This window comes from Panthera tigris, chromosome C1 (assembly GCF_018350195.1).
Source record: "Panthera tigris isolate Pti1 chromosome C1, P.tigris_Pti1_mat1.1, whole genome shotgun sequence".
Classification (NCBI taxonomy): domain Eukaryota; kingdom Metazoa; phylum Chordata; class Mammalia; order Carnivora; family Felidae; genus Panthera; species Panthera tigris.
The window spans coordinates 186961989-186984812 of record NC_056667.1 but is presented as its reverse complement, the minus strand read 5'-3'; the positions used below and the strand labels follow the sequence as shown (position 1 = coordinate 186984812).

General features: G+C 36.4%; 1 protein-coding gene across 3 annotated transcripts in view; it reads right to left on the bottom strand.

Moving 5' to 3' along the window:
• FAM117B (family with sequence similarity 117 member B) overlaps positions 1-22824 on the bottom strand; it is a 94590-nt gene that overhangs the window by 7950 nt on the left and 63816 nt on the right. For all 3 annotated transcript variants that reach the window (XM_042995086.1, XM_042995087.1, XM_042995088.1), the window contains exons 3-7: positions 18104-18196; positions 17013-17126; positions 5709-5852; positions 4172-4397; positions 1993-2113 (exon numbers count right to left, since the gene is read on the bottom strand). In XM_042995086.1, the coding sequence (XP_042851020.1) occupies positions 1993-2113; positions 4172-4397; positions 5709-5852; positions 17013-17126; positions 18104-18196 (698 nt within the window). The remainder of the gene's footprint in view (positions 1-1992; positions 2114-4171; positions 4398-5708; positions 5853-17012; positions 17127-18103; positions 18197-22824) is intronic.

The following is a 22824-nucleotide window of genomic DNA, read 5'->3' as shown; positions in this document are numbered from 1 at the left end:
AGCTCTAAGCCTGATGCAGAGCTTGAACTCATGAATTATGAGATCATGACCTGAGCCAAAACCAAGATTCAGAGGCTTAACTAACTGAGCCACCCAGGCGGCCCTAGAATGATTCCCTCCCTTCCTCCCTCCTTCCTTTCCTTTCTTTCTCTTTCTTCCTTCATTTTTTTTCTTTCTTCCTTCCTTTCTCTCTTTCTTTCTTTCTTTCATGTTTATTTTTGAGACAGAGAGACAGAGAGAGTGTGAGTGGGGAAGGGGCATCAAAAGAGTGTCAGGGCAGAGTCCAACGTGGGGCTCAAACTGATGTACCATGAGATTGTGACCTGAGCCGAAATCAAAAGTCAGACATTTAACCAACTGAGTCACCCAGGCATCTCTTAAGAACTCTCATGGGAAAGTCTAAGCCAGCATCTGCAAATTGGGCATAAAAAGTATGAGGTATTTGTCAGACATGTATAGTCCAGGTCCTATCTCCACATTTAGGCATTAGGCCTAGGATGGGGCCTGGGAATCTGCAGTTTCAACTACTACTCCAGACGATTATGATTCAGGGAGTCCATGAAACAGATCTTGGAGAATTCTACTTAAATTTTCAATTTGCTACAGTCAAGCTTTTAGAATGACAGTGACACAGCAGTTGCTAAAACAAGAGTTTTCAATTACTGTCACCAAAGCAGATAGGAGACTGAGAGCTGGGATTTCCTAGCATAGAAATTAAGGGGATTCAAAAACAATGCTCTCTGTGTGGCAAAATTATTCAGAATTTAGATTAAAGGAAGCAGTGACAGGAGGAGCATACAGAGGAACAAAAGGATGCCATATTCCAAAATAATTCCAAGATGTTTATAATGGGGGAAAAAGATAAATTACATTGAGTCAGACAAGGTTGGACAATCTTCACACTGTGTTCCAGGTTTCACAAGTGAGAAAAAGCCAGAAGGCTGACTCTTATACATGCAGCCATAGTGAGACTGGAAGGTGAGGGCTAAGAACTACCAGCACATCCCCAAATAATGTTCATCACCTAATTTGCTATCTCACACACACCAACCATCCTATAGCCATCACTCACAAAGCAAGAAGCCATGAAAATATGAAGGCTACAATACCTTTTGAGACTCTGAGTCTAAAATTGCAGTGCTTGACTAAAGTACCAGCCAACCGAAATATAAGAGATCACATACCAATAGTACTAGATACTGCTTAAAATCCTGCCTGCTTCTTATGTTAGCTTTATCACAGGAACAGGAGTCTGTTACTATAATAGTAACAGAATTGTTTCCTATACTGGCAGACAAAATATTTCTAATAATTTTTAAAGAATTAGAGACCAAAAGTACATAAAAACTGAAAGGAATTCAACCCTTAAAAGAAGGAAGACATACTAGGTGAGAGCCATGGTCCACCTTGAATAAATATACTGCTTAACTCAATGTGTGATGTTGACTGTATACAGGTTCAAAAGTAACAGCCACAGATGACACACTGGAGACAACAGAGGAAATGTGAAAAACAATTGGGTATCAGTTGATATTAAAGCATTACTGTTAATTTCGTTTGATGTGATAATGGTACTGTAGTTATATAGGAGTACTATGGTTACTTTTAGGAAACAATATTAAATTGTACTTAAGTACAATGATGTCTGCAACTTACTTCCAAACACTTTAGCAAAAACTACCACCACCACACACAGACAAAGCACATATAACATAAGGTTAACTAGAGTCTATGCTGTGGATACATGGGTGATCACTGTACTATTCTTCAACTTATTTGAAAATTCTCATATGGACTCTTAAAAACTGAGAACAAACTGAGGGTTGATGGGGGGTGGGAGGGAGGGGAGGGTGGGTGATGGGTATTGAGGAGTGCACCTTTTGGGATGAGCACTGGGTGTTGTATGGAAACCAATTTGACAATAAATTTCATATATTGAAAGAAAAAAAAAAAGAAAATTCTCATATGAAAAGTTATTTGAGGGGTACTTACGAGCATTCCTCAAAGACTTTGACCCTTTCACAGCCCTCAGGAGGTTCCCTTTTGAACATATAACTGTTGTTAGGTTTTGGTGAAGTTGCATATTTGGGCAAAGGAGAGTTGTTCCCATTCTCTGCAAAAAATGGCAGGCTGGATTACTAACAAACACTACCACATAAATGCAGTCATACTAAATTGAATTGTTCATGACATTCCCCCACACCATGAACTACTTGAGGGTAGGAACAGTGTTTTATCATCAACATCATCCCCCAAGATCTAATACAATACCAGGTAAAGAGGAGATAATTAATGTTTGTTAAATCCATAAAACAAAAAATTTTTCTTTTCCACTTACAAGTACTATAGCTTAAGCCTGTATCACTTAATCCACGGCACTGAATACTGATCTATCTTGCCCCCTTATTTCTTACACACCCAGCAGAGACTCATATGCCACTTCCTTACTTCCCAGTACATGTAACTGAGGTGGCTCTTCACTGGTTGCTTATCACTCACTCTTAGCTTGCCCTTCAGAATTTCTCGATTTCTCTGCTCCTCTGGTTACAATCTCTGCTCCACTTAGTTAGGAGCCATCTGTGCACTATACACCAAAGACTTCCTCGGGCCTATGAACTTCTCCATACCTAAGAGGTCCATCTCTGTTCATGTGCCAAAACTTCTTTCAAAGTCTAGCTCAAAGTTTTGAAATCCTTTCAAATTAACCTTATCAAAGTGAATGCTTCTTTACTCTGGTATTCCTGTTCAATGTTGATGTCCTCAGTTTATACTTTAAAAATTCTCGATATGTTACCTAAGTGTTCTAAAACTTTCGGTTTGTGTCAACTAAGCTATAAATTTTTTGCTGGCAGTAGCACTGTGGTTCTATTTTCTTATAAAAGAAATTTCTTAAAAAAAAAAACAACTTTGTCTTAAAGTCAAAATATAGCATTACACAAAATTCATGAGGTTCCTACTTATTACTGAAGTAAAAGTAGAAAGTATGAGCCCTGAGTACCAGGAGCCATGCTAAATGGTTTACACTCACCACTCCTTTTAATTCTAAAAGTACAGATAGTAGTTAAAATGCAGATTCCTGATAAGAAACACACGGCCCAACCAAAAGATTTAATTCAGTTTCAGATTTAGATGCACACTGGAGTCACCTGGGAGCATCAAACACTCCCAGTACCTGTATTCTACACCCCCAGGGGTTGTAATTTAATTGCTCCAGGGTGTTTGCCTAGAATAACTATATATTACTTAACCTAGAAGCTGGCAAAATAGGTCCAAATAGTAACACTTACAATTGCTTATGGCTTTAATTGACTTCTTTGGGAAATCTTATGTTCTTTGCACTTGTTACAGTCTCAATAATTTAGGGAATTGATAGTAATAGCCAACTGTAACATTTTAGGAACATTCAACACACTGTGATTAATAGCTTCTAAATAAATGACTGCTGAACTGAGCTGCAGAATTTACAAATATATTATTGCTCTCAAGTACACACAGTAACTTGGGTTAGGCTAACAAAATATTGCCCTGATAGAGACAGAAGAAAGGTCATAGTTGTTTTAAAAGGTAAGAACATTAGAAATTAATATTCAAATAGCTTATGTCTCCAAGTTATTTTTAAGTTGCACAAGTAGTTCAATACTGTAAGGAAGCCCTCCAACCTTTTACTGTAGGCGTGCCTTCAATACTCATTTTGCATTGACATAAATCAGCCTAATTCTTGTTAGAAATTTCACAAAATCAGATTCTTAAAAAAAACAAACAAACACTAATTTGAAGGTTTCAAGTTCAATTAAAAATAGTAAGGTAGTAAAAACAAGACAACTAAGGCAAGAGAAAACAAAGTGCTTTTTCAGGACCAATGTTCATTTATACCAAAAAGAATGTTTCTCAGTAATAAGAGACTTGAATTAACAAGTAGAGAAAAGGAAAAAAAAAAAAAGGTACAAAAATAAAAGCCCATACACCCACCCAACCAGACCATCTCTTGAGCACCACGGTAAAACCTACTGTTGTATACTCTAATTTTTAAAAATCTATGTTATGAACGTATGTCAAAGTAATTACCTTAGTAGCCTTAAGTGTGTATGTTCTACTAGAAAATGAATAGAATGAATGATAAAATAGCTGGTGTTCATTTATCATCTGGCAACAAATTCCTCCTTCATTGTACCTTTATCCCTGGGATCAACAAGCAGGTCATCAGCTGAACAAGGGCTCTCTTCGCTACCTTCATTTGAGATGGTGAGGAAGGATGTGGGGGACACAGACTGAGAGCGGCTGCTGTTGTTGCTTCCCCTGTCTGCCCCACCAGGGGTCTGCGTGTCGATGCTGCGTGTGCTGCTGCTTCTCTGTACGAGGGGGGGAGGTGCACGATGGCCATCTGGAATATCTTGTGGCTGTTATAAAAATTTTTAAACATACGTATATTTATCACTGATTTTGAAACTCACCAGAAATGCACTCAATATCAACCTTCCCCTATTGTTCCAGATCACTCACAGATCAGAAATGCCCTACTAGGTCTAGCAGGAAAAAAACCTTCGTGCTGCTCCATTAGTGACATCCCTATCTAATATGACTGCCCTACTAAACACTGAGCAGCATATACAAAGACTCTATATTCCCAAGGTTTGGTATATGACAGATGGCCAGTGCTTGATGAATGATAAACTGCAATGAATTAGTTATCTTGTAGTAAGTATTTTTTAAATCGTGAAGAATTGCCATGGTAAATGAGGAGAAATCTAGGTGTAACACCAGGTTCTATATTAGAAGAAAAGTTTATCCATTGTGTGAACTAGTAATACTTGATGACAGGTCCTGTTACCTTCTCCCTCTGCCCACTTCCCCCTGAAAGAGTTTTTCCAAAGAAACCTTCCTAAATGAGGGAAAGATTAATGGTAGCAATGCTAATTATAGGGGAACATCAAGGAGAACATTAAAAGGAAAGCTTGCGTGGCTCACTTAGCAGGAAAACCAGCTCCCTGGTACACCTTTAGTTCATTTATCTTTATTATATCAGGGAGTTACTCCCATCATGCAGTATGGACAAGAGGGTGTGGGGGGTTGTGTTTTCTCTAAGCTTAACCAACCTTTAATATCAGGGAGAGGATCTTAAGCATCAATAAAAATAATACTGCAAACCCCCCAATTCCTCTTTCACTGAAGAATGAAAGCTTAAATATACTCTGTAACATGCTTTTCAATATAAACAGGAAACTTTCTGTGCCTTATAGATGAATCATTCTTATGTCTTATGCGGATAATAGGTAAACAGAAGTGTACTTCATGATGATAAAGTCAACCAAACAATAACTCACAAACAATAAGGAACAGGTAGATTCATGCTTATAAAGTTTCTAAAGTCCTATCCCTCCCTCCCCAACAAGTTTTAATCTAAACTTATGCTACATGGAGTTGTAACAAATGAGAAGTGTATACCTATCTAGTGATCTTTAAAGATAAGCAAAAAGCAGTTTCTGTTCAAGGATCCAAATTTAAGTCATTATCAGTTGTCTCTATGAGATGCAAGGAAATTAAAACTTTTCATTAACTTGCCAAGGTCAAAATTTTTCAAGAGATAAATTTTCATTCTCTTTCAATGAGAGGAAAGAAACCTAAGTACATATGGAAAATGAAATTGTAATTTTTAAAATAAATGGAACAGTTAATGTGAAAGGACAATTTTAAGATACAAGATTACTTACTATAAGTTGTTCTTCCTTTTCCCCAGTCTCTTTAATTATTATTTCAATCTCCTGATTCAATCCTTCCACACTATTTCGGAACCGGGAACCTGTTGATTTGGTGATGGGAATTACTGGAATAAGTGCACTCTTTGGAACAGGAGCCTGAAGAAAAAGTGGTGGAGAAGGGAGAAAAGGGCTTTAATACACCACCTTTCAATTCTTTAGTTTGAAGCATACTTTTAGTTGACATGAATAACCCTAAATATATATCAAAATTAAGTTTAGAGGCCTCACAAAAAGTTATGAGTAACCAAACATGCTCCTTGATAAACACAAAATATAAAGCCAAAATCCCAATCAAGGTAGAATTTCAGAAGTTAATTCACACCCATGAGGGACTGTAAAGAGAGGAGGTATAAAGGAAAATACTAAAAGAATGTCTATCTCAGAAGTTTTTTTATGACTGTAACTGAATTCAGATTTTGATGTTGTTTTTTATTTTTTGAGAGAGAGAAACACAGAGACACAGAGTGTGAGTGGGGGAGGGGCAGAGAGAGGGAGTCACAGAATCTGAAGCAGGCTCCAGGCTCTGAGCTGTCAGCGCAGAGCCTAACATGGGGCTCAAACTCACAAACCGTGAGATCATGACCTGAGACGAAGTCAGATGCTTAACCGACTGAGCCACCCAGGTGCCCTCAGAGTTCAGATTTTAGACAACGTAAAAGTCCTCTTAGTGCCATAATTACCTATACTCGAGGAAAGGAATTTTTAAAAGGCAATTTATCAAAAAATATGTACACATTTTGGTTAGAAAAACAAAATCAGTGTCAAAGTCCACATATAATAGCAAGATTGTAGAAATGAGAATAATTTCCCTATGAAATTTATTTATACTTTCACTGTAATTATTTTATTACATTTTGTTAAGAAAATTATATAATTCATATTCTTCTTTTTCCACTGGCACATTATTGCTTTTGAAAAGAAATAACTGATTATATATAATTAAAGGATATTACACGGTTTCCTGACAAGATACTCCAAGTAAAATATGAATAAGAATTGTAAAGGTATCTGCTAAAGTTAACAGCAACAGTGTGCCAGAAGATCATCTTGTATACCGTCTTGCAGTCTAGTAAAGAAATGTGATTAACCCACCCTTCATTTAGAGGGGTTTCTTTGAAAAACCTCTCTTTCAGGGGAAGGTGGGCAAGGAGACAAAGGTAACAGGGCCTCCAATCATCACTAGTTTCCATTCAATGGATATATCCCTGTTCTGTGATATAGAACTTAGTGTTAAAGCTATATTTCTCCTCTTTTATTCCTGCTCACCTTTATAAATAAGATTTTTTTAGAAATAAGCATAATACAGGGGCGCCTGGGTGGCTCAGTCGGTTAAGCATCCGACTTCAGCTCAGGTCACCACCATCTCACGGTCTGTGAGTTCGAGCCCCGCGTCGGACTCTGGGCTGATAGCTCAGAGCCTGGAGCCTGCTTCCAATTCTGTGTCTCCCTCTCTCTCTGCCCCTCCCCCGTTCATGCTCTGTCTCTGTCTCAAAAATAAATAAACGTTAAAAAAAAAATAAAAAAAAAAAGAAATAAGCATAATACATCAACAATCCTTGGAAAAGGCAAATTTCCATCCTTGGAAAATTTGTGAGAAAAAAGCTAAAGGGAAGCTTCAATCTGGAGTGGACAGAAAGAAAAGATGGAAGTGAAAAGGGAATAGCTAATATGAGAAGCTTGAGGGTATGAGGAGAAGATTGGGGAACAGAGGAATTAAAGGGGGGAAAATTAGAAGACATTATTAGAAGAAAATAATATTTGAAAAAGAATGTGAAAGGACAAGAAATTATTTTAAGAATAAAATACATAATAGGGAAAATACAAAATAAAAATTGTAGCTACTGTTTACTGAGCATCCATCCAGTGCGGGCCAGATACCACATGCCCTCTCACTTCGTTTTCAAGACCATTCTCTGAGGTGGGGTGCAGTGGTTCCCCTGTTACATGTGAGAAAAGTAAGACTCTGGGGCCCAACGGTAAGCAATGAGGAAGTGCTGCCGCTTATCCATCTCCTTATTGCCACTTCTCAAAAGAGAGCCTAGAACAGACATGATGCTTATTCAACAAGGCTTGTACTATGAAGTGAATGTCTGTGTCCCCTTTCAAATTTCATACACTGAAGTTCTAACCCCAAAGTGGCTATTATTTGGAGAAGGGAGCTGTAAGGAAGTAAATTTTGAGGTTACATAAGGATGGGGCCCCGGTCTAATATAAGGAAAGAAATAGTGAGGTGACAAGAAACGGACTCAGACTAAAGCAGTAAAGGGTTAAAAGAAATCTACAGCTCATGAGCATGGAGTTGAGAGCATATTAGAACATTTCTGTCACGCACTCATCCTACCTATGCTTGGACTCATCCTGTGTCAGGAAACAATGGCAGAGAACTGGTACAGACTAAGAAAAATCTCAGGAGTTAGTATATATATAACAAACTCAACTCTGAGCTTAATTTTCTCTTCTAAATGTCACAAAACAAACAACAGCTTGCACTGGATGCCATTTTCAGGCTGCTTTCAGACATGCATTTGGTTTATAACTGTTAAGTTACAGAAATGAAGGAGACTAGAAGAGGAGGATGCTCTGACAAGGTTGTTACAAAATGCTGACCTTTTTGGATTTTATAACCATAAGTATCTTAAGAACAGAAAGCTTAAGGTTTCTGGCTGTTATGTTGGGAAATGCACATACAGAGAAACCTGCCAGTGTAATAACTAACAGTACATCTGGTTAATGCTTTTCAAGGTAGCAAAGAAGTCATACTCTACACATCTGGTAAGAAGTTTTTCTCAAAAAAAAAAAAAAAAAAGTTTTTCTCAAATATAATCTAAACTGCAGCAAGTATTTATCAACAGTTTAGTCTAATTAAAGCAAAGGAAAGAAAATAAGGAACAGAAAACTGCCACTTCCCTAAGGTCAACACAGCATTTTAGGTAAACGAAGCGAAGGTTCAACTATAATTAAATAAACTAGTTATATGATAATCCACTAAAGTTGTCGGGGATTTTCCTCATTAAACACACATTCCTTACATAAGCTATATTCTAAAATATCTAAAAATTAAAAAAATTATTATACTTAAATTTTCATGCTTCAAATTTCAAGGACTCAAGGAATTTTATGTGCATGTGCATATAATTTATTTTTCCCATATCTATAGAATAGGTTCTGTAACAAAATTTGTTTCTAAATATAAATCAGTCTATGCAAGCGTAAGTGGTTTATCATACTGAGAGGTCATCTTCAGACAGCTCTCAAATATTAAAATTTCTTCACTGTACTAAGGTAAAATCTATCTCTCCTAAGATCTGTCCTTTGGAAATGTCAAAAACAAGGATCTCCTCTATCTTCTCAACTTTTGTTTCTTTTTCTTCAAAGCAGATATTTTTCTATCAATTAAGTGTTTTAAGGAGATGAACCAGCACGTTAAAGTTTTAGTTTTCCATTTTCATTCTTCATATGTCTATGTACATTACCATTTAAAGATCAAATTCTGCCTAAAAACTGAGAGTCTGCCAAGAAAGAAAGACGACCAAGAGGTTTGACCAATACTGAATCTTCTAAGATGAATCTACATTATAACTTAAATACCTGTTTCAAAGTGTGGGGATAAGACTGTGTACAAGTCAGGAAAGATGGGAAGAATACCCACTGAAGCAGTAGCTGAATAGGGAAAAGAAATACAGAGTTAAATTTTCAAAGGAAAAAAATAGAAAAAGATCTGTTCAGTAACTCAACAGAGACCTCTGAGAGAAATATGTGCCAGAATGTAACAAATATGAGCCTAATATAACAAAAGGGATGGGAAAACTGATGTTTGGAATGGTAAAAAAAAAAAAAAAAAATTAGAATGAATCAGAAAAAAACCCTTTCCTATCTTAAGAGCTTTTGATTTGGAGCCTCCACGTGCCCTTGATGCCTCCTGTTCTGTCGACATAAATGTAGTTCTGTCCTCTCATCTGGTATCCATCTCTTAGATCTTTTAAGCTGCAGTTATACTCTCTAATAAAGGACGCAGCAGAAGTACCTACTCTTTTGATTTCTAAGTGGTAAAATTTTTAAAAATTTAAGAATACCAATCATGTCCTAGACTGCCATATCAAGATTCTAGTGCAGGGCAGCAATTTTTATTTTTAAAGTGCAATGCCCTTCATTCCTCAGATGAAAATAGGTTTTTTCCTTTCCTTTTTTTTTTTTTTTAATGTTTATTTTTGAGAGAGAAGGAAAGAGAGAGCAGGAGAGGAGCAGAGAGAGAGGGGGACAAAGTTTCTAAAGTGGGCTCTGTGCTGACAGGAGAGAGTCTAATACAGGGCTTGAACTCAGAAACTGCAAGATCACAAGGTGAGACGAATTTGGACACTTAACTGACTGAGCCTCCTAGGCACCCCAGTTTTTTCCTTTTCTTCTTCACTATCACTTTGCTCTCAAACCCTCATAGGGTGCTACAAAACTATAGTGTTCCCAGCTCATATGAAGAAATAAGAAAATCCTACGGGAGGGCTTTCTTGCTTGAGGGTAAAACAAACAGAAAACACCTGCATGATTTTTTAATTCTCACCTCTAAAGTAGTTTATGTGGCTGTGAAGATGCTGGCATCTCCCATTCTCCTGTTACTAACATTTAATTCTAATCCCCAAACAGTTCTGAAATGTGTTGGGTATATTTTGTAATGGGAGTATTTCTTGAAATACTCCTTAAAAATATGACATTATAAGCATCTAAAGGCTTTGTCAATTTTGGAAACCAGGGACATGTGAAAGATTCTAAGAAACTTGCCAGAATTTATTCTTCATAACAAATAATCACCCCCCAAAGAACCACTCAAAAAAGTATGTGAGAATTCTTTTCTAACTATAATAAATCCATTGTAAGCCCAAGGAAAAGACCTTTTGTTAACTAGTGGTTGTAGACTATACTACTATCAGAAGAGCAATACTGTTCCCCTGATTGTTAAGGAATACTAAAGGAATTTCCCTAGAAGTAATCTACATACCATGAAATACAAAGAAAACATTTTAATAACTTGGAAAGTCTATCAAGAGAAAAATCAAAGAGGGACCCCTGGATGATTCAGTTGGTTAAGCATCCAAGTCCTGATTTCGGCTCAGGTCATGATCTCACATGAAGTCCTGAGATCAAGCCCTGTGTTGGACTCCACGCTGAGTGTGGAGCCTGAAGATTCTCTCTTCCTTTGTACCTCCTCCACTTGCACCCTCCCCCCCACAACCCCCAAAAAAGAGAAAGTTCAAAGATCCGTCCCCTACAATATTCAGATTTCCTAACCAAATAATGGAAAATCTATCGCCAGAAAAGGAAAAATGCAGAAAAAGCTTTAAGCACACACTGGACCCAACTAAATGGCAAATATTTGAGAAATGCTCTATAGAATTGGAAATATTAAAAATGTTCCTGAAGCAGTTGTAATAACATAAATATTTTTCCATGTTAAATAGGAAAAAAAAACCAATATAAAAAATAAGATATGGTATGATCTCAAAAAGGAACACAAAGGAAAAAAGAAAATTATCTTCAGAATGAGACTCGATGCTTTTTTTCTATTTAATTTATTTTAATAACACTTTTAAGATATAATTTTTCTTTAAAAAATATTTATTTATTTACTTTGAGAGAGAAAGGGAAAGAGAGAGGGAGAGAGAGAATCCCAAGCAAGCTCCATGCTGTCAGCACGGAGCCCAACACAGGGCTCAATCTCACAAATCGTTAGATCATGACCTGAGCCTAAATCAAGAGTCGGATGCTTAACCAACTGAGTTACCCAGGTGTCCCTAAAATATTTTTCTATTTGATATTTTTTCATTTCTAAAATTTCTGTGATAAGCATATAAATACTTTTTTTTAATAATCTGCTTCTGGGAAGCTTTTTTAAAAAAAGGTTTCTTTTGAGAGACAGAATGCATGTGTATGTGTTGGGGGGGGAGGGGCAGAGATGGGGAGAGAGAGAATCCCAAGCAGGCTCCAAACTTTCAGCACAGAGCCTGATGCAGGGCTCAGCCTCATGACCCTGAGATCATGACTTGGGCCAAATCAAGAGTTGGATGCTTAAGCACCAAGGCACCCCATATACAAATACTTTTAATGATAAAAACTTGGGCCACCTGGCTGGCTCAGTTAGTAGAGTATGTGACTCTTGACCCTGGGGTTGTGAGTTGGAGCCCCATGTTGGGTACAGAGATCACTTTAAAAAAAAAAAAAAAAAAATAATAATAATAATAATAATAAATGAAAATAAAATATAGCCCAAAATTTAAAAAGATAACATAAAAGCTTTAAAAATAAGTTTGATATTAAATTGGCAGAAAAGCCTGGTAAAAAAACCCAACTGGTTTACTTCTTTTATATTAGATCCTACCTCAAATGACCTAAGATTTACTGAGCAATTATCAAGTGCCAAGAATTGCATTAAGTGTTTTATAATATTCTATCCCATTTAAACCTTAGAACAACACAATAGGTAATATTATAATACAAAGAACCTGATGAACCTCATACAGTTAACAAGTGGCAGAATCATATCTAACCTAGAGTCTGACCTCAGAGCACCTGTACTTATATTCTATACTGTTAGATGACCTCCTGGTTTACTTTTTGGTTTTTACCATCTAATCTGTTATTTCCAGACAATTAAATTTGTATTTTATATATCTGTTTTTAATGTTAGTAGATATTTTTTATAAGAGCTTATTGAAATTCACAATACCTACCACTCACCCAATTAAAGTGTACAACTTTTGTTTTAATGATTACTGAACAGAGTTGTACAACCATTACAATAAATTTTAGAAGCACACTAATTAAAAAAAAAAACAAACAAAACCATCCCTTATTAGAATTCACTCTATTTCCCCCCAACTCTGCCAGCAATTGGCAACCACCAATCTATAATCTGTCTCTACAGGTCTGCCTATTCTGGACATTTTAGTGGAATCATATAATATGTGTCTTTTTGTATTTGGCTTCTTTCACTTAGCATAATGTTTTCAAGGTTCCTCCATACTGTGGCACATATCAGTACTCCCTTTTCATGACTGAATAATATTCCATTGTATGGATATACTACATGTTATTTATCCATTCATTGGCTGATGAACATCTGGGTTGTTTCCAAATTTTGTGAACCATGTTGCTATGAACATTTATTTGTGTACAAGTTTTTATGTGAACATATGTTTTCAATTCTCTCAGATACATACTTTGGAGAGAAAGAGTGGAGTCATATGGCAACCCTAATGTTTAGCCTTTTGAGAAACTGCCAGACTATTTTCCAAAGTGGCTGCACTTTACATTCCTATCAGCAAAAGATAGGCAAGCGTTCTAATGTGTCCACATCCTAACACTTAGCTACCTTTTCTTTTTCAGCCATCCTTATGAGTATAAAGTAGTACCTCATCGGAATTTTTTACTGCATTTCCCTATGGTCGGGAATGATGGTTAGCATCTTGTTCACGTGCATAGTGGCTATTTGTATATCTCTTTTGGAGAACTCTCTATTAAGATCCTTTGCCCATTAAAAAATAATTTTTTTTTAATCTTTATTTTTGAGAGAGAGACACAGTGTGAGCAAGGGAGGAGCAGAGAGAGAGAGGGGGAGACAAAGAATCTGAAGCAGGCTCCAGGCTCCAAGCTGTGAGTACAGAGCCTGACATGGGGCTTGAACCCACGAACCACAAGATCATGACCTGAGCTGAAGTCAGATGCTTAACGGACTGAGCCACCCAGGCGCCCTGATCCTTTCCCATTGGGTTATCTTTTTATTACTGAGCCACAAGAGTTCTTTATAGATTCCAGATGCAAGTGCTTTATCAAATAATGTGACTTGTAAGTACCTTCTATTTTGTTGGTTGTATTTTCACTTTTTTGGTGGTGTCCTTTAAAGCACAAAAGTTTTTAATTTTTATAAAATCCAATTTACCTACTTTTTTTCTTTTGTTGCTTGTGCTTTTGGTGTCATATCTAACAAACCATTGCCTAATCTAACCCTACATTTATGCCTATGTTCTCATCTAAGAGCTTTTAGTTTTAACTCTTCCATTTAGGCCTTTGATCCATTTTAAATCACTTTTGTACATGGGTGTGAGGTTAATGGATATATATATTTTTTTTAATGTTTGTTTTAGAGAGAGAGAGAGAGAGAGAGAGAGAGACAGAGCACCAACAGGGAAGGGGCGGAGAGAGACCGAGACATAGGCTCCAGGTTCCAAACTGTCAGCATACAGCCTGACTCAGGGCTTGAATTCATGAACTGTGAGATCATGACCTGAGCTGAAGTCAGGCGCTTAACCCACTGAGCCACCGCTCCTTGAAGGATGTATTTTTAAAAGTCATGTTTTAAAGGCTAGAATTGGCATTACCCTTTTACTCCTATCTCTCCATTGTTACCATCTCATTCAATCATCAGCTAACATAGTTTAAAAAATTCAGACTCTGAAGTCAAATTGCCTGGGGGTTAGAATACTAGCTCTAACCTAGATTCATATGACCTAGGACAAAAAACCTAAATTCTCTGGGCCTCAATAGTAATAAGCCTTACCTCAAAGATGAGGATTAAGTGCTAGTAATACACACAAAAGCTAAATAAAGTGTTTGCCATATAGTAAGCACTTAATAGACTTCAATTATTATTACTTTGTAAATATCATTCAGATTTGGCCATTCTCTCCAACTCCATAGCTCCTATCTTATTTTAGACCACTGTCATTTCTTACCTGGATTACAAACCCTATTCTTAAATGGTTTTCCTGCCTCTAATCTTGTCCTCTTCCAAATTCATTCTCTACTCCAAACTCATAATGACCACTCTAAAACCAATCCCCCGTGTTAAAAAAAATAGTTCTGGGGTGCCTCTAGGACAAAGTCCAAACTTCTTAACAACTGAGACATGAAGACTTTCAAATCTGGCTGCTATTTAACTCTCTAGCCTAACCTCTTACTATTACTCCTACCTGGAGCCACGATTTCTTCCACCTCTAGAAGAATGACTAAATCAGCTTTCAGGTATCCACCTAGATACCACATTCTCTGAGAGGCCTTTATAGATGGCTCCAGAACCAACCCAAGGATAAATACCCCTTCTATAACAGTGTAAAACTCTGCCGAACACTATCAATACATTCATCACACTGTATAATAATTGTTTACTTATATCTATCTGAGACTTGGTGGGGTGCAAGCCCCAATATTTCATTTATCATTGTATCCCCTAATGAGTACTACAGTATGAGCCATAGGATAGATATTGTGCAGACAGAGCAACGACCTCAAAAGTACACAATCTCTAAGTGGTACTTTTCTCCACTAGAGAGAGAACCTACTAAAACTAAGCCATACCCATAACTTAGTATTTTCATGCTAATAGTATGAAAGTTTCAATTAAACACGAATACCACTGTTGTAGTTATCATGATGCATGTGTTTGATCTCTGGTTGGCTATTAACAACAACAAAAAAAAGTCAAGTTGTCAAGATGTTTGGTGTGCCAAGTGTACAAAACTCAAATTACATAAATTTATTTTTCAAGTTACCCTATTTTCTAGTCCTTATCTTCTCTGAAAAGAGAGGTTTTCAAGTTAAACATGAACTTTGTGCAAGCTCCAATAATATTAAGCAAATTCAACTTACAAGGGGGGAAAAAAAGAAAATTCTGGATAATTTACTACCTTAATCGCTGATTTTAATGCAACTTTAAAAAAGTCACTTCACAGGCACCTGGTGACTCAGTCAGCTAAGAATCTAACTTTTGATTTTGGTTCACGTCATGATCTCACAGTTTGTGGGATCGAGTCCTACGTCGGGCTCTTCGCTAACAGCATGGAACCTGCTTGGGATTCTCACTCTCCCTCTTCTCCACATGCACTCTCTTTCTCTCTCTGTCAAAATAAATAATTTTTTTAAATCACTTCAAAAACTGATAAACTCCTAAAATCTATCACTTAATTCAATAAATTTCAACCTTAATCCTTATTCTACTTAGGAATAAAAATATGAGTGGAAATAAAAAGTGGCTTTATCTCTTAGAAATACATTACAAATTATTAATGGATAAATTAGAGGGAGTAAAAGGTTGGCAAATTCACCTGTAAAGCCACCTATAAATTCACCTATGAAGCTTCACTTTTGAGAGTGAAGGAGTGTGGTTTTTAATTAGTATTCCAACTTTGACAGTTATCAGTCTATTCAAATTTTTCATTTCTTATTTTGTCAATTTTACATTTTCTATTTCTCCAGACATAAATCCAGTTTGGTTATGTTTTTAAATGTATTAGTTTATATTCATATTTTATAATTAAAATACCTTATACATGGAAAAGAGCAATTAGAAACTACAACCAAACTATAAATTTGTGAAATTAAATTTGACCCATGTATTAACATTTAAGGGCAAAATTAATTTGAAAAAATATATACCTCTATTTATACTTTCTAAATTTTTTTTAACGTTTATTCATCTTTGAGAGACAGAGACAGAGCAAGGGAAAGGGGCAGAGAGAGGGAGACACAGAACCCGAAGCAGGCTCCAGGCTCTGAACTGTCAGCACAGAGCCCAACACAGGGCTCGAACTCACAAACTACAAGATCATGACCTGAGCCGAAGTCGGACGCTCAACCTACTGAGCCACCCAGGCGCCCCTCTACTTATACTTTCTCTTGAAAAAATCCACATATACTTGGCAGTCATCAGAAGCTATCAACCTATAAAAAGGGTTGGCAAACTTTTTCTTGCTCTTTTTGCCAAGGGACCCAATCCAATTTTAATTCAGTTTAAGAGAAATGTTTCCTGGGTGAGCCACTGAAAGCAGTTCATAGAGTTCTATAAAGGAATCAAAGCAATTAAAGGTTTTCCCCTACTGAAAGACTTTATGAGATGTATCATCGTTATCTTCAATCTTTAGATGAAGAAACTGAAACTCAGAACAGACTGCTCATCCAGGGTCTGGTTCTATAGCCAATGCTTACCTCTCTATTATTTGGCCTCAATATACTGAATTGATAAAGACAAAATTATGGTAAATCAAAATAGGTAAGTAGCTAGGTCTCCTAAAAGTCAAATCACAGTTCACTAAAGGAAAATATCATTTTGTCAACTTAGTATCTTGAATTTTTTATGGAAGCTAATTCAGTATTTAATCACGGTTTCAAATATGCTTTTGGACATTTTTATCCTAATCAGTTACCTATAAAATAACATATCACCAGGAAAACAACAAATCCCTTATTTGGATTGTGTGGTATTTGGGCTCCTACCTGACACTGGTTAATAGCTGCATGGTTGCCATGGAATGGAGACTGTCTTTCTTTATCTCGATGATGTCGACTGCTGTGTTTACTTCTCTGCAATTGTTGGCGTAATTTTGCAATCTGAAAAGGGGAAAAATAAGAGTATCAGAGTTTTCCAAGATACACAAAATATATCCTTGCTTAGTAAGAACCAGTACAATTCAGCCTTAATAGATCTTTTGACCTTTAAAACCCTATCACAAAATCTGACTACACAAAATTTATATATATACACACATCCACATACACAAGTGTGCACTTATGTGCATCTCTCTTTTAGAGAGAAACAAAATTACATTCCAACACTGTTCGGAGCCTTCAAGCTTCCCAAATACTAAACCAATGAAGCTTTCAGCACTTAGAATAAATGAATTACATTATAGCTTTCACAAAGAATTTTAATGAAAATTATTCTCATTGTCCTAACAATGAGCCATATTTTATTTAGATTTAGATTTCTTTAAACGCCTAACCTTCAACAGCTCCAAAAATCAAACAGTATTTAAAAATCAATTCAAGCCATGAAATGTATTCACAGATACAATCTTTAAATAACAAACATAATTTCAATCAATATCCCATATTATTCCCTGACTGAATCTTTCTGTTGTATGTAAAGTGCAAATGTCGTAAGTGTAGGCACAGAAAATGGTAATCAGCATAGGACCATAACCAATTTGGTTTACTGGATTAATCAATTTCAGAAACACTACCATTAAATACAGAAATAATAAATGTGAATTTGTTGTATCACTATAATTTTATAAATCTGACACTTAGATTAACAGGTATGGACTCTCATTTAATAAGAAAAAAGACAAAGAAAAACAGATAATCTGTAAGTAATGTGTATATTTCCCCCATTCAAATCTCTATCCAATCAATGTAAGAACTGTTTCGTTATTTCTCAAGTAAACAAAACCAAAAACAAACAAACAAACACCCACACCAAACAAAACAATGCAAACAGACAAATCCTTGTTGCCCACAACTTCAAGGAACTACCCAGGGAAGAAATCAAACTTCCACACCCACTTCCTTGGGACCATTTTCCTGACCTCTTTAAGTTGATCTGTACTGCCCCATGATGCTGAACGCTTGTGAGACCCTTTCTTCTTTTCAGCATATTCTTCGGCCCATGCACTCTCTGTCTATAATGGGAAAAAGAAGGAAGGGGTATATTAACCATTTAACGATAATGTACACCACATCTGCAACAAAATGGATGGATCTTCAGGACATTATGCACAATCAATTAAGTCAGGTGAAGAAAGACAAATACTGAATGACCTCACATGTGAAATCTAAACCACACACTCAGAGAAAAAGAGATGAGATTTACGGTTATCAGAGACAGTAGGAGTTGGGGGAGGCACCTGAAGGGGAATTGGATGAAGGTGGTATAAAGGTACAAACTTCCAGCTACAAGATTAAGTACTGTGGAGGTAATATATAACATGATGGCTATAGTTAATACTGCTGTGTGGTATATTTGAAAATTGCTAAAAGAGTAGATCCTTTTAAAAGTTCTCAGCGCAAGGAAAAAAAATTTGAATTATATGAGGTAATGGATATTAACTAAACTTACTTGGTAATCATTTCATAATATAAGAATTTCAAGTCATTATACTGTACAAAAACTTATACAGTATTGTGTATGTCAATTATATCTCAATAAACCTGAAAAATAATTTCATTTCTTAAAAAAGTATATATTTTTCTATTGTACAATGCATTCCCATTATAGAAAAATTAAGTACTAGAAATACTTAAAATAACACAATGACCCAAAATTCCTCTAGCACCAGTTGCTTTAATTATCATATTTTAGTTTATTTCCTTCATTTCTATTATTAACAAAAACTTAATTATTTTTACATAATGGTAAATATAGCATTTATTGAACAAATGCATACTAATAATAGCTAACATTCCTGTGATCTTATTATATGCTAGGCACTTTGCTTTATGAAAGCATAGTGAAAGGTCTTCATAGTATCATCTGATTTAATACATACAAAAGTTCTACAAGTTCTGCAGACAAGGAAGCTTGGTAAATAGCCTAATGTCTCACAGCTAAGAAGTGGCAGAGCTAAGATATAACCTAAGACTCTGGAGTTCATAATCTTAACCTCTGTTCTATGTCTAGTCTTGCTTTAAATATCTGCAAAATTGGGGCGCCTGGCTGGCTCAGCTGGTTAAGCATCCAACATCCGCTCAGGTCATGATCTCCCGGTTTGTGATTTCAAGGCTCATGTCAGGCTCTGTGCTGACAGCTCAGAGTCTGGAGCCTGCTTCGGATTCTGAGTCTCTCTCTCTCTGTTCTGCTCCTGCCCCACTCATGCTCTATCTCTCAATAAACTTTAAAAAATTTTTTCAAAACCTTTAAAATAAAAATAAATATCTGCAAACAGGGGCACCTGGGTAGCTCAGTTGGTTAAGCAACGACTCTTGGTTCCAACTCAGGTCATGATTTAGTACCACATTGGGCTCTCTGCCCCTGCCTCTCTGTCCCTCCCCTGCTCACTCTCTTTCAAAATAAATAAATAAATAAACTTAAAAACATTTAAAAATCTGCAAAGTGTAGCCTCAAAAATGTTAAATCCTTAGTGGTTATACAAAATCCAGAATTTAAAAATCAGAAAAAAAAATACAAATGAGTTCTCAGTACATAAAAATATGCACAATCTCTTCATCTAAACAGAACAACAAGGAATGACTTTGAATGACACACTGGACCAAATGGACTCAACAGATATATTTGGAACATTTCATCCTAAAGCAGCAGAATATAAATTCTTCTCCAGTGTACATGGAATGTTCTCCAGAATAGATCACATACTGGGACACAAATTAGCCCTCAACAAGTACAAAAAGATCAAGATCATACCGTGCATATTTTCAGACCACAATACTGTAAAACTGAAATCAACCACAAGAAAAAATTTGAAAAGATAACAAATACTTGGAGACTGAAGAACATCCTACTAAAGAATGAATGGGCTAACCAAGAAGCTAAAGAGGAAATAAAAAGGTCATGGAAGCCAGACAAAATGATAATACCACAACCAAAAACATCTGAGACACAGGAAAGGCAGTCATAAGAGGGAAGTATATAGCAATCCAGGCCTTCCTAAAGAAGGAAGAAAGGTCTCAGATACACAACCTAACCTTACACCTTAAAGAGCTGGAAAAAAAACAGCAAATAAAACACAAAACCAGCAGAAGACAGGATAATAAGGATTAGAGCGGAAATTAATGCTATTGAAACCAAAAAAACAGATCAATGAAACCAGAAGCTGGTTCTTTGAAAGAATCAACCAAATTGATAAACATTAGCCAGTTTGATCAAAAATAAAAAGGAAAGGACCCAAATAAATAAAATCAAGAATGAAAGAGGAGAGATCACAACCAACACAGCAGAAATAAAAACAATAATAAGAGAATACTATGAGCAATTATATGCCAATAAAATGGGCAATCTGGAAGAAATAGACAAATTCCAGAAACATTCCTACCAAACTGAAACAGAAAGAAATAGGAAATTTGAACAGACCCATAACCAGTAAAAAAAAAAAAAAAAAAAAAAAAAAAAAAAAATTGAATTAGTAATCAAAATCTCCCAAAAAACAAGAATCCAGAGCCAGATGGCTTTCCAGGGGAATTCTACCAACCATTTAAGGAAGAGTTAACACCTACTCTCTTGAAGGTGTTCTGAAAATAGAAATGGAAGGAAAACTTCCAAACTCTTTCTATGAAGCCAGCATTACCTTGATTCCAAAAGCAGACAGAGACCCCACTAAAAAGGAGAACTACAGACCAATTTCCCTGATGAACATGGATGCAAAAATCCTCAACAACATATTACCCAACCGGATCCAACAATATATTAAAAAAAATTATTCACCACGACCAAGTGGGATTTTATACCTGGGATGCAGGGCTGCTTCAATATCTGCCAAACAATCAATGTGATTCATCACATCAATAAAAGAAAGGACAAGAACCATATGATCCTCCCAATAGATGCAGAGAAAGCATTTGACAAAATACAGCATCCTTTCTTGATAAAAACCCTCAAGAAAGGAGGGATAGAAGGAGCATACCTCGAGATCATAAAAGCCATGTATGAACAACCCAATGCTAATATCATCCTCAGTGAGGAAAAACTGAGAGCTTTCCCCCTAAGGTCAGGAACAAGACAGGGATGGCCACTCTCGCCACTGTTATTGAACATAGTATTGGAAGTCTTAACCTCTGCAATCAGAAAACACAAAGAAATAAAAGGCATCCACACTGGCCAGGAGGAGGTTCAAACTTTCACTCTTCACAGATGACATGACACTCTATATGGAAAACCCAAAATATTCCACCAAAAAACTGCTAGAACTGATCCATGAATTCAGCAAAGTGGCAGGATATAAACTCAACGCACAGAAATCGGTTGCATTCCTATACACCAACAATGAAGCAACAGAAAGAGAAATCAAGGAATCGATCCCATTTACAATTGCACCAAAAGCCATAAAATACCTAGGAATAAATCTAACCAAAGAGGTGAAAACTCTATACACTGAAAACTATACAAAGCTTATGAAAGAAATTGAAGAAGACACAAAAAAATGGAAAAAGATTCCATGCTCCTGGATAGGAAGAACAAATATTGTAAAAATGTCGATACTACCCAAAGCAATCTACATATTCAATGCAATCCCTATCAAAGTAACACCAGCATTCTTCACAGAGCTAGAAGAAATAATCCTAAAATTTGTATGGAACCAGAAAAGACCCTGAATAGCCAAAGCAATCTTGAAAAAGAAAACCAAAGCAGGAGGCATCACAGTCCCAGACTTCAAGCTATACTACAAAGCTGTAATCATCAAGACAGTATGGTACTGGCACAAGAACAGACACTCAGATCACTGGAACAGAATAGAGAACCCAGAAACAGACCCACAAACATATGGGCAACCAATCTCTGACAAAGCAGGAAAGAATATCCAATGGAATAAAGACAGTCTATTCAGCAAGTGGTGCTGGGAAAACTGGACAGCGACATGCAGAAAAATGAACCTGGACCACTTTCCTACACCATGCACAAAAATAAACTCAAAATGGATGAAAGACCTAAATGTAAGACAGGAAGCCATCAAAATCCTCGAGGAGAAAGCAGGCAAAAACCTCTTTCATCTTGGCCACAGCAACTTCTTAATCAACACATCTCCAGAGGCAAGGGAAACCAAAGCAAAAATGAACTATTGGGACCTCATCAAAATAAAAAGCTTCTACACAGCAAAGGAAACAATCAGCAAAACTAAAAGGCAATGGACAGAATGGGAGAAGATATTTGCAAACAACATATCAGATAAAGGGTGAGTATCCAAAATCTATAAAGAACTTATCAAATTCAACACCTAAAAACTAAATAATCCACAGAAGAAATAGGCAAAAGACATGAATAGACACTCTCTAAAGAAGATATCTAGATGGCCAATTGACACAGGAAAACATGCTCAACATCACTCCTCATCAGGGAAATACAAATCAAAACCACAATGAGATACCACCTTACACCTGTCAGAATGGCTAACATTAACAACTCAGGCAACAACAGATGTTGGTGAGGATGCGGAGAAAGAGGATCTCTTTTGCACTGCTGGTGGCAATGCAAATGGTGCAGCCACTCTGGAAAACAGTATGGAGGTTCCTTAAAAAATTAAAAATAGAACTACCCTACGACCCAGCAACTGCACTACTAGGCATTTATCCAAGGGATAGA